The sequence below is a fragment of the Octopus sinensis genome, linkage group LG16 (genome assembly GCF_006345805.1).
Source record: "Octopus sinensis linkage group LG16, ASM634580v1, whole genome shotgun sequence".
NCBI classification, from domain to species: Eukaryota; Metazoa; Mollusca; class Cephalopoda; order Octopoda; family Octopodidae; genus Octopus; species Octopus sinensis.
The window spans coordinates 54,592,880-54,613,598 of record NC_043012.1 but is presented as its reverse complement, the minus strand read 5'-3'; the positions used below and the strand labels follow the sequence as shown (position 1 = coordinate 54,613,598).

The window sequence follows — 20,719 nt, the reverse complement described above, 5'->3', positions numbered from 1 at the left end:
TATATATATATATATTTCTATAATATGTAATATTTCTAAATGGTATAATTTAATTTTTCATTATTGAATTGATAAAAGATGTTTTTTTTTTTTTTCTAATTTATATATATATAAATGTTTCAGTTACTGTGGTCAATGCAGCAGATACATGTTGGAGGGTGGGGTAACACATCCCAGCCGAGCTGCAGCAATTTTTGTCTGGTTCCCAAAGCATCAAGTGCCGAAAATGAACTTTCTTATCTTCCATTTTAAAGGGTTACAGAATTGACACAGGTTACAGGAACATAAACCTTCTTCCACGAAAAGATAGCTTAAACTGTGCTCTAAATGGAGGTGTAGTCAAATCCTATTTTATGGACTCAACCATGTTCTAAAATAAATCGAAAGGTAAGCTACTATAAATCGGCATGAACTTTCCGGACAACCCAATACTTTAAAAAATCTATGACATGCTAGACACCCCTCACAGTGCACAATTTGTGAACCAGTGAGGTCAATGAACCAACAAACATTGTTATCTGCACAATATATATTATTTTGTTTTTGCGTCACTCACCATATGCCGGACCTTGGGAAATTTGGTAGAATTCCTAAAACTTGCCAATAACTGTCTTGTATGAGTTTCAAAAAATAAACTCGTGAGGTTACCTTTAAGACAAAAATGAAATAAAATAAACATAAGCTGATAAAAATATTGAGAAAAGAAGAATTTCTAGAATTTAATTTGAGATTTGGTGCTCAGCCACCAATTTTAGTGTTTGACCTGTTGAGGCAAATGAAATCAATCAAAAGCAAAATCAAAATCAAACTCGATGACTGGCGTCCGTGCTAGCAGGGTGCAAAGAGCACCATACGAGCATGATCATTGACAGAGTGGCTAACCGGCTTCCGTGCCGGTGGCACTTAAAGGGTACCATTCGAGAGTGATCGTTTCCAGCGTTGCCTTACTGGCACTTATGCCCATGCTAGTAAGTTGCCAAGAGCACCATCCGAGCGTGATCATTGCCACAGCAGTCAACTGGCTTCCATGCCAGTGGCACGTAAAAAGCACCTACTACACTCTCGGAGTGGTTGGCGTTAGGAAGGGCATCCAGCTGTAGAAACTCTGCCAGATCAAGATTGGAGCCTGGTGCAGCCATCTGGTTCGCCAGCCCTCAGTCAAAATCGTCCAACCCATGCTAGCATGGAAAGTGGACGTATGATGATGATGATGGACATGAGCCATTGAACAAATAAATCAAATTGAATTGACAGAATATCAGGATGGACAATTTATGATATTTACTCGTCTTTCCATGAGCGGTCAATTACAAATTTCATTTTCATTCCTCCATCACAATCACAAAAAATAAGTATCTGATTGCAACTTATTTTGTTACCTTTGAAGGATGAAAGGCAAAACTGACCGTAAAAAGATTTGATTTCACAACATAAATGTGTACAATGAAATACTGCAAGGTCATCATCATCATTATCATCGTTTAACGTCTGATTTCCATGCTAGCATGGGTTGGACGATTTGACTGAGGACTGGCGAACCAGATGGCTGCACCAGGCTCCAACCTGATCTGGCAGAGTTTCTACAGCTGGATGCCCTTCCCGATGCCAACTATTCCGAGAGTATAGTGGGTGCTTTTACGTGCCACCGGCACAAGGGCCAGTCAGGTGGTACTGGCAACAGCCATGCTCAAATGGTGTTTTTTACATGCCACCTGCACAAGAGCCAGTCCAGCGGAACTGGCAACGACCTCGCTCGCTTTTTCACGTGCCAGTAAGGCGACGCTGGTAACGATCACGCTCGAATGGTGCTCTTAGCACTCCACTAGCGTGGATGCCAGTCATCGAATTTGATTTCAATTTCACTTGCCTCAACAGGTTTTCGCAAGCAGAGTTTAGTGTCCGATGACGGCAAGGTACACATAAGTGGACTGGTTACACCCCTGGCGTAGGCTACGAGGTTATGGTCTCACTTGGCTTGCCGGGTCTTCTCAAGCAAAGCATTTTTTCTAATACTCTAATGAATCTGCTTATCCACATTACAATGGAATCTGCTTATTGTGATCATTTTGAGATGAAGTCTTTTTAATTACAATAACTGACTGATGATATTACCACAATTATAATGAGCAACCTCCGAGGTATATTTAAAAGGAATTTATTGTCTTCAGGACTTTTCTACAAGTTTGTAGAAATATTTGTGAGATCAACAAGAAGAGGTAAAGGTAAAAATGTGAACACAGAAAAGTTGGAGAATTCAGTGTCTAAAGCCAAAAATCAGTGTATGATGGTGAAATATACGAGGTAAAATCTTTCATGAGAGAATAATACCTTATTTAATAAAGAGCCTCTTGCTGAAGCATTAATTTCTATCCGTTTCATCTTATGACATAACCACACCAACAAACACTAAGCATCACTTCTGGTTTTATTTCCAGCCTGATCCATGCCTGAGTAGACCATCACCAGTGCAACAGTTCTAGAGACTTTCTTTACCCTTATATGTTCAGTTTTAAGTCTTACCTTCCAAAGGAAGAAGATGAACTTCATATTTGTTGTTAGGTTTTCTCTCATAAAAGCTGATTCGATCCAACTGACCAACCAACAGTCCACCAGCTCTAGAAAAGGAATAAAAGTTATGATCAGGATCACAAAAGAAGAACATAAGGGACATCAAAGTATATGCTGTCACAAGATAAAACCACCAAGTTCCAACTCTTTGACATGCAAAATCTAATGACATCTATTATGTTCCAGTATTCATAAAGGCAAAAACAGATTTTGAAATTAAGAAATACTTGATTTTTGTATCATTTAATCAATCAGGTGCAGGAGTGGCTGTGTGGAAGTAGCTTGCTTACCAACACATGGTTCCGGGTTCATTCCCACTGTGTGGCACCTTGGGTAAGTGTCTTCTACTGTAGCCTCAGGCTAATCAAAGCCTTGTGAGTGGATTCGGTAGATGGAAACTGAAACAAGCCCATCGTATGTATATATATGTGTATATATATATGTGTATATATATATGTGTGTATATATATATATATATATATATATATATATATATATATGTTTGTGTGTCTGTGTTTGTCCCCTCAACATCGCTTGACAACCGATGTTGGTGTGTTTACGTCCCCGTAACTTAGCGGTTCAGCAAAAGAGACCGATAGAATAAGTACTAGGCTTCCAAAGAATAAGTCCTGGGGTCGATTTGCTCGACTAAAGGCAGTGCTCCAGCATGGCCACAGTCAAATGAGTGAAACAAGTAAAATAGAAAAGAGGATCAGGTTTTTCAGCTGTTGTAAAAATGAACTGGTTGAATCAATAAGCCAGCTTATAAAATCTTTAGTCTTTACAAAACAGAAAGACTTTTTCACTGAACAGCAAACTTAATGCAATGTGTATTAATTCGTACAGGCAAATGCAACTGAATGGGTGGAGAGAGATCCAGGGTGAGAGGGTGGTAGGGAAGAGAGAAAGTGATAAGCAGCTATATGTTGGTTGTTGTTAAGGAGACTCAACAAAATGAAAACAGTGTAAGGACAAAGTGGGGAATGGGGTAGAGATAGGAGAAAGACAAATTGAGGGAAGAGGGAGAAATGAAAGTGAAAGAGAATGATGAATGTCAGCAAAGAGTGAAGGCTTGAAAGAATACAGATGGCTGATGGTGAAGAGAAAGAGAGTGAGTGATGGATGCCAATATTGAGTAACATGAAAGAGAGAGTGATGGTTAGTAGATATGATGCAAATTAAAAGTAGCAGCACTATTCTTTACAAGGCCAGACACAAGACTTGATGCATAAAAACATTATAAGCCTTAACTTAGAAACAAAGGTTTCTAGTAAAAATCCGGTCTGATACAAACATGTATCAAACCAATTGAAGTACAATGTAGATATAAATATTAAAAAAGCTTTCGTCTTTAAGGCACAGGTGTGGCTGTGTGATTGACTTGTGTAAGAGGTTTATTGCCTCACAATGGCTTTTAGTGTTGTAAGAGGTTTATTGCCTCCTTAATGTTTTACTTAGAACTATGTAAGAGGTTTGTTGCCTCAAATCATCATCATCATCATTTAGCGTCCGTTTGCCATGCTAGCATGGGTTGGATGGTTCGACCGGGGTCTGGGAAACCAGGAGGCTGCACCAGGCACCAGTCTGATCTGGCAGTGTTTCTACAGCTGGATGCCCTTCCTAATGCCAACCACTCCGTGAGTGCTTTTTACGTGCCACCAGCACAGGGGCCAGAGGAGGCTGGCAAACGGCCACGATTGGTTGGTGCTTTTACGGGTCACTGACACGGTCGCCAGTCAGGCGGCGCTGGCATCTGCCACGTTTGGACGGTGCTTTTAACGTGTCACCGGCACAGGTATCTTAACTACAATTTCTATTTGATTTTCATTTTGATGTTGGTGTTAACGTACTTGACTCAATAGGTCTCCTCAGGTATTTATAAAGAACAATGTGCTCAGGTAAACAGCAATCGGCAGGTGTTGCTGTTGCCCTCATTATTATCATATCATCTCATTATGTCCTTGTCCAGCCTGCAGCTTCCTGAATAAAAGAAGTATGCATCCCCACCATATGGTTCCAGGTCCAGTCCCACTGCATGGCAACTTGGGCAAGTGTCTTCTATTATAGCCTTGAGCCAACCAAAGCCTTGTGAGTGGATATAGTGGACGAAAACTGAAAGAAGCCCGTCGTATGTGTGCATGTATGAGTGTGTCTTTGTTTGTCCCCCTATCACTGCTTGCTAACTGGCATTGGTGTGTTTATGTCCATGTAACTTAGTTGTTCAGCAAAGGAGAATGACAGAATAAGTACCAAGCTTTAAAAAATAAGTCTTGGGTTTGATTTTATCAAGTAGAAGCCCTCCAAGGTGGTGCTCCAACATGGTTGCAGTCAAATGACTGAAACAAGTAAAAGAATAGCATAACAAGATAACCATACCTGAAGTGAGCAAAAGGTGCAGCAGGAATATACTGTAGAGAAACAACAGGTGACCGACTCCCCTCAGTGTTTATTTGTTGAATAAATGTGTCAGTCTTTCGGACATCATATTCCAACACTAAACCATTCTGAATGCCAGCAAAGAAGTAGTTATGGTCATCTGTGTTCCAAACACAACTCCAAGCAGGAAGTGGGACCTCGTACCTGTAAAAAAATAAAAAAACATTATATGCACATATACGAGGGGGTGTTGAAAAGTTCCTGGTTTTAAGGGTATCATGAAAGGCTTGGTTAGAGGCCCAACCTTCCAAGTACTTTTACAGGGCTTAGAAAACCTGAAGGACCACTGTAACAAGTGTGTAAATCTAAGAGGGGAACATGTTGAATAAAATCATAATTAACTGATCCTTTTTGCATTTTCTTTTACCCAAAGCCAGAAACTTTTCATCACCCCGTCATATATATTATATATATATAAATTAGAGAAAAACCACTATTATGTAATTCAAACAATGATAGACGTAAACCAAATCACAAAGAAAAAATAAAATATAAAACATATTACTAGATCACAAAAAGTACCAAAAACTGAATAAACAATATATAAGTAAATAATAGTGGTTTTTCTCTAATTTATTTATATTATATATTTATATTGTGAAATTTGATTTAATACTAAATTGAATTTTTTCCTGTAAGTTTGGAGTTATACTCCCTAATATATATATATATATATATATATATATATATATATATATATATATATATATACATACACACACACACAATATATATATATAAACACAGAAACATAATACATTCTCATGTATAATGCTAATCTGTAATTATGTGCAATGGATTCCCCCACCACTACCACCACTATATACCCACTGACTTCCCTTTTGTATTATGATAAATAAATAAAGACAGTGAGCTGGCAGAATTGTTACCACTTTAGAGGCATTTCTTCCTGAGTTCAAATTCTGCCACAGTTGAATCTGCCTCTCATCCTTCCAGGGGTCAATAAAATAAGTACCAGGCAGGTATTGGGGGTTGATGAAATGAACTAGCCTCCAACACCCTTCCCCCAAAATATCAGGCATTGTACCTGTAGTAGATAGAATTATGGTACATGGTTAAAGGGGACTTTTAACCAGATTAACTTTAATTGTTACACAAAATACAATGAAAGTGTTCACATCTCTTAAATAAAACTAAAAGCAAATTTTAAAATGACTTTTGAATTTTCCCATTGTAAGCTGTAAAAGTGTACCAGCTGTAAAGCCAACATAATGGAAACCAATTAATCATGTTTTTTCATGTAAATAAGTAAATTATACATGAATAAATTCGGCATGGATATACACACACCCTATACAAGCATATATATATATATCATAGATATAGGGTAAAGAATTATTAATTTAATAATTAATAAATTTTACTAAGTAGTTTGATATGGAAAAAAAAACCTTATCGGTAAAAACTTACACAAAAAGTTTTTTTATAATTATAAACATAATTAAGGGATCAGCGAAAGTTGCTTTACCACATACCGAAAATTTAGAAATAACAGTCAAACTACTAATTCTTCTACTACAATATATCTCCACAGACTGTAATGTATATATACATCTTAGCTATAATGTAAACAGTATAACATTTTAAAGTTAAATCATATGTTCAATGTTTAGAAATATGTCACAAGACAGAAAAGAGAGAACACCTCACATTATGGGTGTTAAGGTAACTATCACTTGATGAGTGATCATGTTATTGATTACACCAAATAAATTCTACCAAACTATCAGTTCTGTTTTAGTGGATAAACTACATCTAAGTTATACATAGATATATTACAATCATTGTTTTAATGTCCACATTCCCATGCTGGCATGGATTAGGCTAAACTAATTGTGGTAGATTTCTACAATCAGATGCTTTTCTTGTAACCAACCTCCACTTGTTTCTAAATAAGAATAAGAAACTATTTCCGCTTGTCCTTCATTCAATAAACAGCTCAATAGCTGGAATATGTTTATGCAGCAGATTGTCAACAAAGTTGCCATCATTTCAATGGAGTCATTGTTTTAAACTGTGCACAAACATCAAAACAATGGCATAACTGCATGCATACACAAATCTGTCTATGAATGAATGAATGAATGAACAACTCAGGGCTGTTGCTAAGCCCCTGCAACCCTTGCAGTCGCAGGGGGCCTCCACAGTTGAGGGCCCCCAGGTTAAGATCAAAGTATGTAGATTAGTCATCTATTTACTTTGGTTAAGATGTTGAACAAGAATTAAACAATCTATGTTAACTGAAAATTTCAAGAAATAAAATGGTAATAGATTGTACCAGCAAAAGTTCTTGTAAAAATATTATATTGTACCACAAACATGTACCAGACTTTGTGGATTGTCTATGATATCTACTGAACATTAACTTAGCTCTCATCTTGATTATTCTAAACTGATTGATTATTTCATGAAGCGAAAAGTGTGCTATGTTTGTCTTTGAAAGTTACCTAGATTATAAAAGTGCTCTTTTATTCATTCTGGAAGTTTTACTTATTGAAATTTGTAATAGACCTAAATAAATTTTAACTTGTACTTTTGCAGGAGGCCTCTAAAAGTCATGTGACGGAGCTGGAATGACTGTTACACTTCCTACAGTTTCCTTCAACTAATTCCACTCACAAAGCATTCATCAGTACAATGTTATAGAAAAATATATCTACCCAGCTCCATGCAATTGGAATTAACTCAAAACAATGTGGTTGCAAAACAGACTTTCTAACCACATTATAAGCCTTAACTTATAATGTGTCCATGCATGTGCTGTTAAAAAAACACACACATATTGTATATTATATCTATATGTGGGTGTGTAAGCATGTATATATCATTGCACATACACACAGTAATAAATATATATATTTTGATGTCCTAGCATGGCTGCAGTCTTGACAGAAACATGTAAAAGTATCACTGGAATATAAGCAGAGACATTCATTTTGCAGGTTGACAACAGGATCAGAATGCAGCTGTAGAAAATTTGACTTAATAAACACTATTTGACCCATGAAGTATGGAATAGTGGATTAAAAGAATGATGATAATGATGATGATGGCATATGAGAGAGTGAATGTATGCGTGTATATGAAACTTCATATACACACATACATTCACTCATATACATTCATACAGGACTCAAAGGAACAAGAATCGTGATACTTACTGTTGAACAACTGTGTTGCTAATTAAACTGGTTAATTTGATTTTTTTGTCCATAGCACAACTAAGCAGTAAACCATCGGAATACGTTGGATGGAAACTCATGGAACGGATAAGTTTAGAATGAAGTGGGATATATTCAGTCGTCCGAAAATCCACCGTACTAATCTGCAAGTACATTCATTTGTGCATAGATAAATAATGTCAGGATAGGTTTTTACAGAAGAAATATAATGAATTTGACTCTTATTTATGCTGGACGGTATAATGCTTACTTTTTTTTTTTCTGTATAAATTTACTAAAACTATTTAATGGTTAACTACTTTTTGAACTTTGATGTTCGTGCTGGTAATCACGGTCCAGGCCATTTTTTACTGCACCTAACACTGACAACATCATAATTCATCCTTACACATGTAAACTCACTAAGTGAATATGTCTTAGCATTCTTACAGAAACCTTCATTTACCTTATACGATGTTTAATGTTGTTTCACATTGATGTTGAATTATGGCAGCAATCTTATGCTCTCTTCATAGAACACTTTTAATGTATGTATTACCAGTTCTTTTGGTATAGTAGATTTTTGCTATCCTTTTTTATGTCCCCTCACAGATATGTATATCCTAACAAGTTGCTTCTTAAATTTTGCACCTCTGTTGTTCAGTAAACACTGAGTTAAACTTGCAAAGCTGTCTATTTTTTCCTTTCAATTTTAAAGTTTATTTTAGTGGGTTACCAAACTATCAGTTTGGTTTCCCGGATAAAACAGTAACGACAAATTTTTAAGTTTGCTTGATATTTTATAAGTGTGAAAGGGATTAATATTTCGATACTCAGTATCAAAGGTTCCGACAAGAATGGGCAGAAAGACACTTTCGACCAATCAGAATTCTGTTTACATAATCAGTTTGATTGGTCACCCTATGACGGTTGAGTTAAGTGTCATCCAAGCTGATGTTTATTGGTAATTAAGCTTAATGTGTGTATTTATCAGCTTTGTTTTTGCTGATAAGAATTATCAACAATTTTTCCAGTGATTGTGAATTGAGAAGACATACAGAAGTATGTTAAAAATCGGACATAATCTCTTGTGGGCAAGAAATTTAAAAAGTTTATTATAAACAACACAAACACTTCGTAATTTAATAGTATTCAATGTGATACCTGTTAAACAGAAATTATTTTCATTTAATGAAAATTTAATAAAATCTAATCATAAGTAAGTGAAATTATGCTAAATACAACTAAATTGAAAACCTTTTTCTCTTGGCCATATCAACAATTCTGAAAACTTTTGGGTGTGAATTTTACACGAGTAGAAGCTTTTTTTAAACAATTCTTATCCTGAAAAATCACCTGCGTAAATTACACAGGTGCGCAAATTACATGGGTTTTTACAGTATATCTGTTTTGTTTAGTTATTATTATGTAATCAATTAAAAACCACACAAGCATGATTTTTTTTATCATAAATGACTACTCACATTAAAAAAAAAATTCTTTTCTGTAATACTATAAAATTTTCACAATAAGCTGACCACAAGTAAAGACACTATAAGCACTTGAATAACAAACCCATTTTTTGTATTTTCTGTTCATTATTACAGGAATGGGTGTTTCACTTAGAAAATTTTCAATATGTTGAAAGTTAAATATATTAATTAAAATTATATTGTGTTAATCATTATATACATCTAGCCTGGATTCTATTGCACTTAATACCAAGTTAAATCTGAAAAATTAGCTTGTAAACTGAGAAGGAAGACAAATATCATGAAATGTAAACATTTAATATACTCACTTTTCTCACACCAAATCCCTGAAACAATGGAATACTTGAGGGCTGTGATACAACCAGAATACCCAGAAAAGGACTGTAGGCCATCACACGGCAGTTCCCACCCTAAAATCAAATGACAATTTTGTTGAATTTGGAAAAACCTGAAATTAATTTTTCTTTAGGACTGTAGATTGGCAATAGCAGTAAAGATACAATGCCTAACAGCATTTATATGTTCTTATTTCTTTATTGCCCACAAGGGGCTAAACATAGAGGGGAAAAGAAGGACAGACAAACGGATTAAGTTGATTACATCGACCCCAGTGCATAACTGGTATATAATTCATCGACCCCAAAAGATGAAAGGCAAAGTTGACCTCGGCGGAATTTGAACTCAGAACATAAAGACAGACGAAATACCACAAAGCATTTCACCCGCCTTTTATAGCATTTATAAGTTCTGAGTTCAAATTCTGTTGAGGTTAATCTTTGTTTTTTATCCTTTTCTGTTGATGATGCAAAGTACCAGTCATGTACTGAAATTGAATCAGTCCCTTGTAAATTCTATCCCAAAATTTGAGGACTGAGCCTAAACTAGAAATCATTATGTAGACATCAACAACAGTACGTGTCCAACGTTGATTTTATTCCTTCTGCCCCTTGGCTTGAGTGTGATGAAAAGCAAAACTGACTTCTGTATGATTAGAACTCAGTACTTTGCCACTTGTGCTATATTCTACCACCAAAACAATAATTATAATAATATTGATTTCAAATTTTAGCACAAGGCCAGTCAGTTTCAGGGGAGGGCTAAGTCAATTACATCAACCTCCCTCCTACTTATTTTACCGACCTTAAAAGGATGAAAAGCAAAGTCAACCTCTGTGGAATTTGAAGTCAACGACCTGGGACGAGGTGGTGAAGCACGACCTTCGAACTATAGGTCTCACCTAGGAAATGACTAGAGACCGAGACCTTTGGAAGTATGCTGTGCGTGAGAAGACCCGGCAGAACAAGTGAGACCATAACCCATGGCCTCTACCTGGGATGTAGCTGGTCCACTTGTATGTGCCTTTCCTTCTTGGGACACAAGACTCTGCTTGTGAAGACCTGTTGAGGCAAGTGAGAATCAGAATCAAAATCGATCAACATCAATGGAAATTGTAGCTGTGATACCAGTGCCGGTGGCACGTAAGCGAACCATCTGAACATGGCCGTTGCCAGCGCCGCCCCGACAGGCCTCCGTGCTGGTGGCACGTAAAAAGCACCATCCGATCGTGCCGGTGGCACGTAAAAAGCACCACCTGACCATGGCCGTTTGCCAGCCCTGTCTGGCACCTGTGCCGGTGGCACGTAAAAAGCACCCACTACACTCATAGAGTGGTTGGTGTTAGGAAGGGCATCCAGCCGTAGAAACATTGCCAGATCAGACTGGGCCTGGTGCATCCTTCTGGCTTCACAGACCCCAGTTGAACCGTCCAACCCATGCTAGCATGGAAAGCGGATGCTAAATGATGATGATGATAAAGATGAGTGAAATATCGCTAAGCATTCTGCCTTAACAACAGTAATATTATTCTTAAAGAATACATATTGAACATAATTAACTGGAGAAAAACTGACAAAATATCCTTCATTTCTTATAAATATTTGGTAAAAGACCATACATTTGTAGGTCTTTGTAGGGGTACTTGTGAGTGATTCAAGTAGACCTGGATGAACAATGTAACAAGGTATACAGTTAGCCAGTTCAGAAGAGCAAAGTCTATTGCAATAAGAATAGAAGAGATGAAACAGTATGTCTGTGTTTCTATGAGTAAATGATTGAAATTGGCCGATGGCTATTAAATTATAGCTAATCGGTCAGATGGCCTTCATCTAGATGCAGTCTGAGAGGTCTTCATGTGTGTGTGTGTGTACAAGCAGCACAGTTCCAGATATGTGAACACTGTGTCTTAGTTTCAGGCTGTAAAAACTCCCCAAAAAGTTCAGGGTTGAAATATTTCTTTGTCCTATGCAGAAATTCAATTTCAGTTTATATCAGACTAGCTGACTCCGTGCCATCAGAAATGACAGCTAATTGTAGTATTTTATATACAAATAAGGTACATAATAATAATCACAGATACAAATATTCACATACTTCCCTTGTACATGCACACACATATACTCAGAGTTGAAATGCTGTTTGATTTTTCTTTTCAGCATTGAATGTTCACCATCCCATTTCCATTGCACGCACACACACACACACATATTGACATACCTCCTTTTTACATACACACGCATATACTCAGAGTTGAAATGCTGATTTTTTTTACCCGCTTCCTTCCTTATTCATCTATCACCCCTTCCTTTTTCCATTGCTATTACTTTCTCGCACCCTCTCTCAGTCAGAGCAATTACTCTCACTACTTCTCCTTCACTCAATTACTATTTTCTCTCTTCCATTTATGCTTCTCTTTCTCCTACTCCATCCTACTCCTACTCTGTGATTTTGGACAAACATACACACACAAATATATAAAAACACTACGCTCATTACTCTATTAGGAGATTATATACAACATCATTTTTTTTTATATCTACTCTTATCATGCTAGCATGGGTTGGAAGAAACATTCTCAAGCAGTATTCTACAATAGGGTGTTCTTCCTGGTACCAACCCTTATTTGTTTTCATATATCTAGAGATGAATTTCTACATGGTGAAAATACCTGTACACACACAAAATAAACACCTGCCTGTCCCATGCACATTTCAATATTTGACTTCAATATGTTCGATTTTCCACCAAGTAACTACAACAAAATATTTATTTCTTTATTGCCCACAAAGGGGCTAAACACAGAGGGGAGAAACAGGGACACACAAAGGGATTAAGTTGATTACATCGACCCCAGTGCATAACTGGTACTTATTTAATTGACCCCGAAAGGATGAAAAGCAAAGTCGACCTCAGCAGAATTTAAACCCAGAATGTAATGGCAGATGAAATACCACTAAGCATTTTGCCCAGCCTGTTAACGATTTTGCCAGCTTGCTGCCCTACAACAAAATATTGCCTGAGAAAAATCCTCCAACCCATGTCAGATAGGAAAAAAAAATGGGTGTTAAATGATGAACATGTATCATACTTTATTTTACTGGCCTCTGTAATCAAGTTGCTGATCTGTGGGATATATTGTATATAGGAATATACACAAAAGGTATGCATCATTCAAGCTGTGCCAGTGTGAAGACACACAGAGATAAATGCACATACACACATGTACACAAACATATACAAAAGGCTTCCATACAGTTTCCATCTGCCAAATTGCACCCACAAGGCATAGTTCAACCCAAATTCATAGAAGACATGCAGCAAGACTGAACATGAAACCATGTAGCTACTGCAAAGCAGGTCTCTTATGAGGGGGTGCTGAAAGGTTCCTGGCTTTAAGGTTATCGTTAAGGGCCTGCTTGGAGGCCCAACCTTCTCAGTTCTTTTTACAGGGCTTAGAAAATCTGAAGGATTGTTGCAATAAGTGTGTGAATCTGAGAGGGGAATATGTTGAATAAAATCATAATTAACTGATCCTCCGGTATTTTCTTTTACCTAAAGTCAGGAATTTTTCAGCACCCCTTCATAACTGCAAATCTATGCCTACATCAAAGCAAAAGAAAGAAAGAAAAACCCAGTTTTTAAATGATTTGTCACGTACCTCCCAAATCAAAATTGTTTTAATACACCTATATTGTCCATTTCCACTTGCTTCTTGGCTTTTGTTTACAGAATTTTCCTGAGAGAGTGAAATATCTGTAGTTATGCCAGTGCTGCTCCCCATCAACCGACTCCTACAATAAAAAATAAATCATTGCATTTATTCTTTTACTTGTTTCAGTCATTTGACAGTGGCCACACTGGAGCACTGCCTTGAAGGGTTTTAGTCAAACAAATCGACCATGGGACTTTTTTTTAAAGTCTAATACTTATTTTGTTGGTCTCTTTTGCTGAACTGCTTAGTTACAGGGACATAAACACATCAACACCAATTGTCAAGTAGTGACAGGGGGACAAACACAATCACAAAAATATATATATATATGATAGGCTTCTTTCAGTTTCGTATTTCTTTACTGCCCACAAGGGGCTACACACAGAGGGGACAAACAAGGACAGAAAACAGATTAAGTTGATTATATCAACCCCAGTGCATAACTAGTACTTATTTAATCGACCCCGAAAGGATGAAAGGCAAAGTTGACCATGGCGAAATTTGAACTCAGAATATACTGGCAGACGAAATACCGCTAAGCATTTCGCCTGGCATGCTAACATTTCTGCCAGCTTGCTGCCTTTGCTAAATCCACTCACAAGGCTTTGGTCGGCCTGAGGTTATTAAAGACACTTATCCAAGGTGCCATGCATTGGGACTGAACCCAGAATCATGTGATTGGGAAGCAAGCTTCTTACCACACAGCCACACCGGCACCTATTTGAGAAATTTTTTAAAATCAACAATCACAATACTTAGTTACTATTATGTGCCAGTCGCCAAATGCAACTGTCATTTTGTGCCAGCAAGATTTGGGGTTAAAAGCATGGGGCAAATATTAATTACATAGACAATACGCTCTATAAAGTAGTCGAAAAACAAGACATAAAATAGAGAGGATTCTTTAGTTCTCATTGTGAACAAGACAAGGTCCACCAGTGCTGGTGCTATGGTAAAATGAAGCCAATAACACTATGTGAAGAGGTTAATATTAGGAAGAGCATTCAGTTGCAGCTTTTAACCCAGTCAAGATGTATTCTCACTATAGTGGGAATAGGTTAACCCTTTAGTATTTAATCAAGCCATATCTGACTTAAATATTCTAATGTTAATACTGACCAGGTCCAACCTTTCACAATGTCATTCTAAAACTATACAATTAAAGCTACAGGATAATGTGGGATTAAATAAAAATTAAAAAAACAATGGGAAAAATATGTAATCTGAGTGCTAAAGGGTTGAACATCCTCTCTCTTGGATTCCCAGTAAAGCAGTAACGAAGAATGTACGTAGTAAAAGATGTTGCCGATTCTGTCCATTAGTTTGCCTTAAATTGTTACTCTTGAGCTGTATTCTTTTATTTGTTGCAGTCAGTTGAGTGTGGCCATGCTGGAGCACCACCTCGAATGATTTCAGTTGAACAAATGATGATGATGAAACTGATCCTAGAGCCTTTTCCCTTTAAGTCTAGTACTTATTCTATCAGTCTCTTTTGCCAAACCGTTGAGTTACAGGGACGTAAACACATCAGTGCCAGTTGTCACGTGGTATGGGGGTTGGGGGCAAACACAGACACAAAAACACACATGACGGGCTTCTTTCAGTTGCCTTCTACCAAATCCACTTACAAGGCACTGGTTGGTCCAAGGCTACTGTAGAAGATTCTTGCCCAAGGTTCCACGCAATGGGATTGAACATGGAGTCATGTGGTTGGGAAGCAAGCTTCTTACCACATAGCCCCACTTATGCCTATATGCAACTATTTTCTTTTCTTTGTTTTGCTCAGGCGCCCAGGTCTGAGAGGGTTAAAAATGGAACATACAAGTTAGATGTCTTCCCCCAACCTTGCATGTTGTTGCATGGATGTAAAAGAACAACAACATCAATGCCAAATTGTTGAAGATGATATTTTATAGCTGGACAACTTTCCTGCTATCAACCATTCAACTGTATATGTGGTACTTGTTTGCAGATAGGTTCTCTGAAACCATAAAATGACTGTGACATTATTGCTAGTAGGGTGCTAAGAGCACCATCTGAGCGTGATCGTTGCCAGAGCAGCTAACTGGCTTCCGTGCCGGTGGCATGTAGGAGGCACCATTCAAGCGGGATCGTTATCAGCATCACCTTACTGGCACCTGTGCCGTTGGCATGTGTAAAAAGTTCGAGCGAGGTCGTTGCCAGTACCGCCTGACAGGACCCCGTGCCGGTGGCACGTAAAAGCACCCACTACATTCTCGGAGTGGTTGGCATTAGGAAGGGCATCCAGCTGTAGAAACTCTGCCAGATCTAGATTGGGGCCTGGTGCAGCCATCTGGTTCGCCAGCCCACAGTCAAACCGTCCAACCCATGCTAGCATGGAAAGCGGACGTTAAACGGCGATGATGATGACGAACAGTTATGGACAAAGTGCAGGACTTTCTGAATGGCATGCCTAATGAAAAATTAACTTGAATTCTTTTAGTAGTGTGGCCTGCCAAATGCTGAGTCATGACTCCTGCAGCCCACGTTTTGGAAAAGGCTGCCCATCCCTGATCAAGAGGTACAAATCCATAAACTTGGTTTTCAACAATGAATGCAACCATACTTTGTATGCTTTATCGTGCAGCAAAGGGTATATATTTAATTTGTTAATATGAAAGGCTACAGTAGGGTTTGGACACATGACCGTATGATCAGTTGTCCAGCACCTTAACAAAACCATTATGCTTTATTTTATTTTCGCACAAAGATATATTTGAGGAAAACACCAAAACAATACTAAAAAAAAAAAATCATATACAACAAACACATATTTATGTGTGTGTGCGCGAAGGTAAAGAAATGTTACCTGAGAAATTTAATTTCATTTTGGGCCTCTTTAAGTTCAGTTAGTAGCTTGGAACAATCCAGTTGATATTTGCAACCAAGTTCAGCTAATTCCATTTTCAATTCAGCATTTCTTTGCTTGCTTTGAGCAAGTTCTTGTAAAGCTCTATCACGTTCAATAGTGTCCACAGCCTAGAAAACAGCAACATTGTTAATAAAGATATATACATCATCATCACCGTTTAGCGTCCGTTTTCCATGCTAGCATGGGTTGGACGGTTCTACTGGGGTCTGTGAAGCAAGAAGGCTTCATCAGGCCCAGTCAAATCTGGCAGTGTTTCATACACAAACAAACAGTTATATGCATACACATAACAGGTGCAGGAGTAGCTGTGTGGTAAGTAGCTTGCTTACTAGCCACATGGCTCCGGGTTCAGTCCCACTGCGTGGTACCTTGGGCAAGTGTCTTCTACTATAACCTTGGGCTAATCAAAGCCTTGTGAATGGATTTGGTAAACGGAAACTTTATATATATATATATATATATTCTTTTACTTGCTTTAGTCATTTAACCGCAGCCATGCTGGAGCACCACTTTAAGGGGTTTTTCTAGTCAAAGAAATCGACCTTGGGACTTATTCTTCGTAAGATATTTATCTATTTATCTATCAGCCTGTTTTGCCGAAACACTAAGTTAAGGAAATGTAAACACACCAACATCGACTGTCAAGAAATTGTGGGGGCACACACACACACACACACACACACACAATGGGCTTCTTTCAGTTTCTGTCTATTAAATCCACTCACAAGGCTTTGGTTGGCAAAAGGCTATAGTAGAAGACACTTGCCCAAAGTATCAGGGACTGAACCTGGAACCATGTGGTTTGGAAGCAAGCTTCTTACCACACAGCCACACCTGTATATACACTACCGTCAGAAATTAATTAGCACCCTTGATTTGCTCTTCACTCAAGGTATGCGCTGTCACCTAGTGGCCATATCTCGAACTATTGCTTTGTTTCGAGTTCACAGTTGCGCAGAACGATGACGTAACTTTGTTTGCAGAGCAGTTTGAGAGTCTACAGCCTTATGATGTTGACATAGCAGTGCAACAACTTGGAGTGCGGATGCAGACAAATCTTCCTTTGTTTAATAGATATAGGTAGCGCCTCGCAAGGACCGAAATCACACCATACTAAGTTTTCTCATCGCGTAAGACGTTTTGAACAACTCATAAGGTTAATTGATTTAACCTATTTAATGTAGAAATTTGAGAAGTGCTAATTAATTTCTGACGCAAGTGTATATATACGTACACACACACACACACATATATATATATATCAAAGAGAGAGAAAGAGAGAGAGATACTTGAAAAGAATTTAGCCAATACCCACCCGGATGTTTCTGGAAAACACGACCCGTATGTCACTTCTTTTGGCTTTACAGTTACAATGGGGACATTTATCTCCTTGACCTCTTAACCATTTATCGATGCAGCTGAGACAATATAAAGAAATAAAATATGCTAAACGAAATACAGTACCAATACAACATAGCTTACAAAATAAATATACACCTTGCTTCATACTACATCACTCCTTAGTTGAGGGGTCTTGTCATACAAGTTACTTGGGGGGCCTCATTGATGCTGATGCCATGGAAAAAACATCCAGGTACACTTTGTAAAGTGGTTGGCATTATCTAGCTGTAGAAATCAAGCACACAGGAACTCATGGACACATGCTCATACTCTTGCACAGATATACATCTATTTATTCAGCATTTATCAAACAAAGAAGACAGTGGAACTGTCTTTGAGAGAAACATGGTGTGCATTTGTGAAGAAAACAAAGAGAAAACCAAAACTGCTATCTTATGTATATAAAAATAACATAAGTCAGTATTTAGAAAACATACATACACACTTAGGTATAAACATACAGACATATACACACACGCTAAGAGTTGCTGAAGCATGGAACAACCTGCCGGCATCAGTTGTTAGTTGCCGGAGCACTGCATCCTTCAAAACTTCCATGGTTCCTGAGATTCGCCAACACTACACCTGATGTTTTCCCTTCCATACACACCCAAGCATGTATCTGACTCATACACTGTTCACTTCCCAGACATTTGTACATTACTGCATATGCTTTATATGCACTTTTGACGAGTTGTGGTGCACCTGAGCATTTTACACAATAATTTCATTATTATTATTATTTTTTTTTTTATACTCATATTGGACAGATTGTGGACAAATCCCAACACTGGAACATAAATTCAAAAGAAATGGAAGAAGAAAGACGTGTCACTGAAGAGGTTGCAACAATGCAATGGAATAATTGACAAAAAACAAGAAATAACAACACAAACAATACTGTGAACAATAACAATAAAGGACCAAACCAGTGTGTGTGTTTATTATTACTGGCATAATGCCCCTCCCAAGATTCAATAAAATTTATTTACTATTATTTATTTATATATTTTGTTTGCCTTATAGTTGCTGACATTTGGTTCCAGCTCAACCACTATCAAGTGGAGTTCTGATCAAGCATTCCAGCTGTGACCACCCTTTGTTTTTAAAATGTTATCTGGGACCACCCCATCAAATGCTTCTTTATCATACTTAAAACAGTAAGGTATGCTTTTAGATAGATTCAGTTATTTTGTAGTAGGGGACTGTTATTCTTTTTGATTGTTAAGGTCATAACTACTCAATCTGGATTAAAAATCAAAATAAAAACAAAAGACACAATCTTTAAACTATTAATTGCATGAAAGTCAATTACCTTTCACCAAACAGATGACCACATTTAAGGGAAGCTGGCCTATGATTACCAGAGGTTGTCCAAGGTTCGAAACAAATGGAGCAGGTCTATAAGAAATAGGATCAGCACAATATCATTACACAAGAATGAATATTTAAAACAAACAAAAGAAAAAAAAACATGTACCAAGAATATAGGTGAGAGCATAAATTCCTTGTAATGTAATGAGGCTTATGAAATCATCATCATCGTCGTCGTTTAACGTCTGCCTTCCATGCTGTCATGGGTCGGAGGGTTTGACAGGAGCTGGCCAGGCAGAAGATTGCACCAGACTTCTGTGTCTGTTTTAGTACAGTTTTTATGACTGGATGCAGTTCCTAACACCAACCACCCAGCAGAGTAGACTGAGTGCTTTTTATGGGGCACGAGGTCAGTTTTAGCATGGGGTTTTTTTTACAGCTGGATGCCCTTCCTGATGTCATATGTGTTATTCGAGCAAAGCACTTCAGTCTACAGACATCAAGCATGATGAACTGCAAAAGTAATCAGTGGGACATAAAACAAATGTTAGTAGAGGCACGTGGCTTAGTGATTAGAGCAGCAGACTCGCAGTCGAGGGATCGCGGGTTCAAATCTCAGACCGGGTGATGTGTGTGTTTATGAGCGAAGCACCTAAGCTCCACGCGGCTCCGGCAGAAGGTAATGGCGAACTTCTGCTGACTCTTTCGCCACAACTCTCTCTCACTCTTTCCTCCTGCATCTTGCAGCTCACCTGTGATGGACCGGCATCCCATCCAGGTGGGGAACCTATACGCCATGGAAACCGGCCCTTATGAGCCAGGTATGGCTCGAGAAGGAACAAACAAAATTAAAAAAAAAAAATGTCACTGTTGGCACCAATGGAAATACACATGGAAAGAAACATGCATGCAAATAGACATACAGATATACATATGTGTGTGTGTTGTTTTATATATATATATATATATATATATATATACAAGGTTATTCAAAAAGAATGAACCAATTAAAATATTGCATAATGAAATTGGTTCATTCATTTTCAATAACCCTGTATATCGGCACGTAATGAGCACCATTTGAGCGTGATCGTTACCTGCATCGCCTTACTGGCACTTGTGCTGGTGGCACATAAAAAAATATTCAAGCGAAGTCGTTGCCAGTGCCACTAGACTGGCTCCTGTGCAGGTGACACATAAAAAGCACCATTTGAGCATGGCCATTACCAGTACTGCCTGACTGGCTCTCATGCCAGTGGCACGTAAAAGCACTCACTACTCTGCCAGATCAGATTGGAGCCTGGTGCAGCCATCTGGTTCGCCAGACCTCAGTCAAATTGTCCAACCCATGCTAGCATGGAAAGCGGACGTTAAACGATGATGA

The 20,719-nt window shown here is 37.9% G+C and overlaps 1 protein-coding gene across 11 annotated transcripts in view; it reads right to left on the bottom strand.

The window, feature by feature from the left end:
- LOC115220402 (E3 ubiquitin-protein ligase RFWD3) overlaps positions 1-20,719 on the bottom strand; it is a 38,784-nt gene that overhangs the window by 3,344 nt on the left and 14,721 nt on the right. For all 11 annotated transcript variants that reach the window (XM_036510127.1, XM_036510128.1, XM_036510130.1 and 8 more), the window contains 9 exons: positions 19,337-19,422; positions 17,936-18,038; positions 16,558-16,727; positions 13,674-13,806; positions 9,988-10,089; positions 8,187-8,350; positions 4,945-5,148; positions 2,521-2,615; positions 557-648 (listed from right to left, as the gene is read on the bottom strand). In XM_036510127.1, coding sequence (XP_036366020.1) covers positions 557-648; positions 2,521-2,615; positions 4,945-5,148; positions 8,187-8,350; positions 9,988-10,089; positions 13,674-13,806; positions 16,558-16,727; positions 17,936-18,038; positions 19,337-19,422 — 1,149 coding nt within the window. The remainder of the gene's footprint in view (positions 1-556; positions 649-2,520; positions 2,616-4,944; positions 5,149-8,186; positions 8,351-9,987; positions 10,090-13,673; positions 13,807-16,557; positions 16,728-17,935; positions 18,039-19,336; positions 19,423-20,719) is intronic.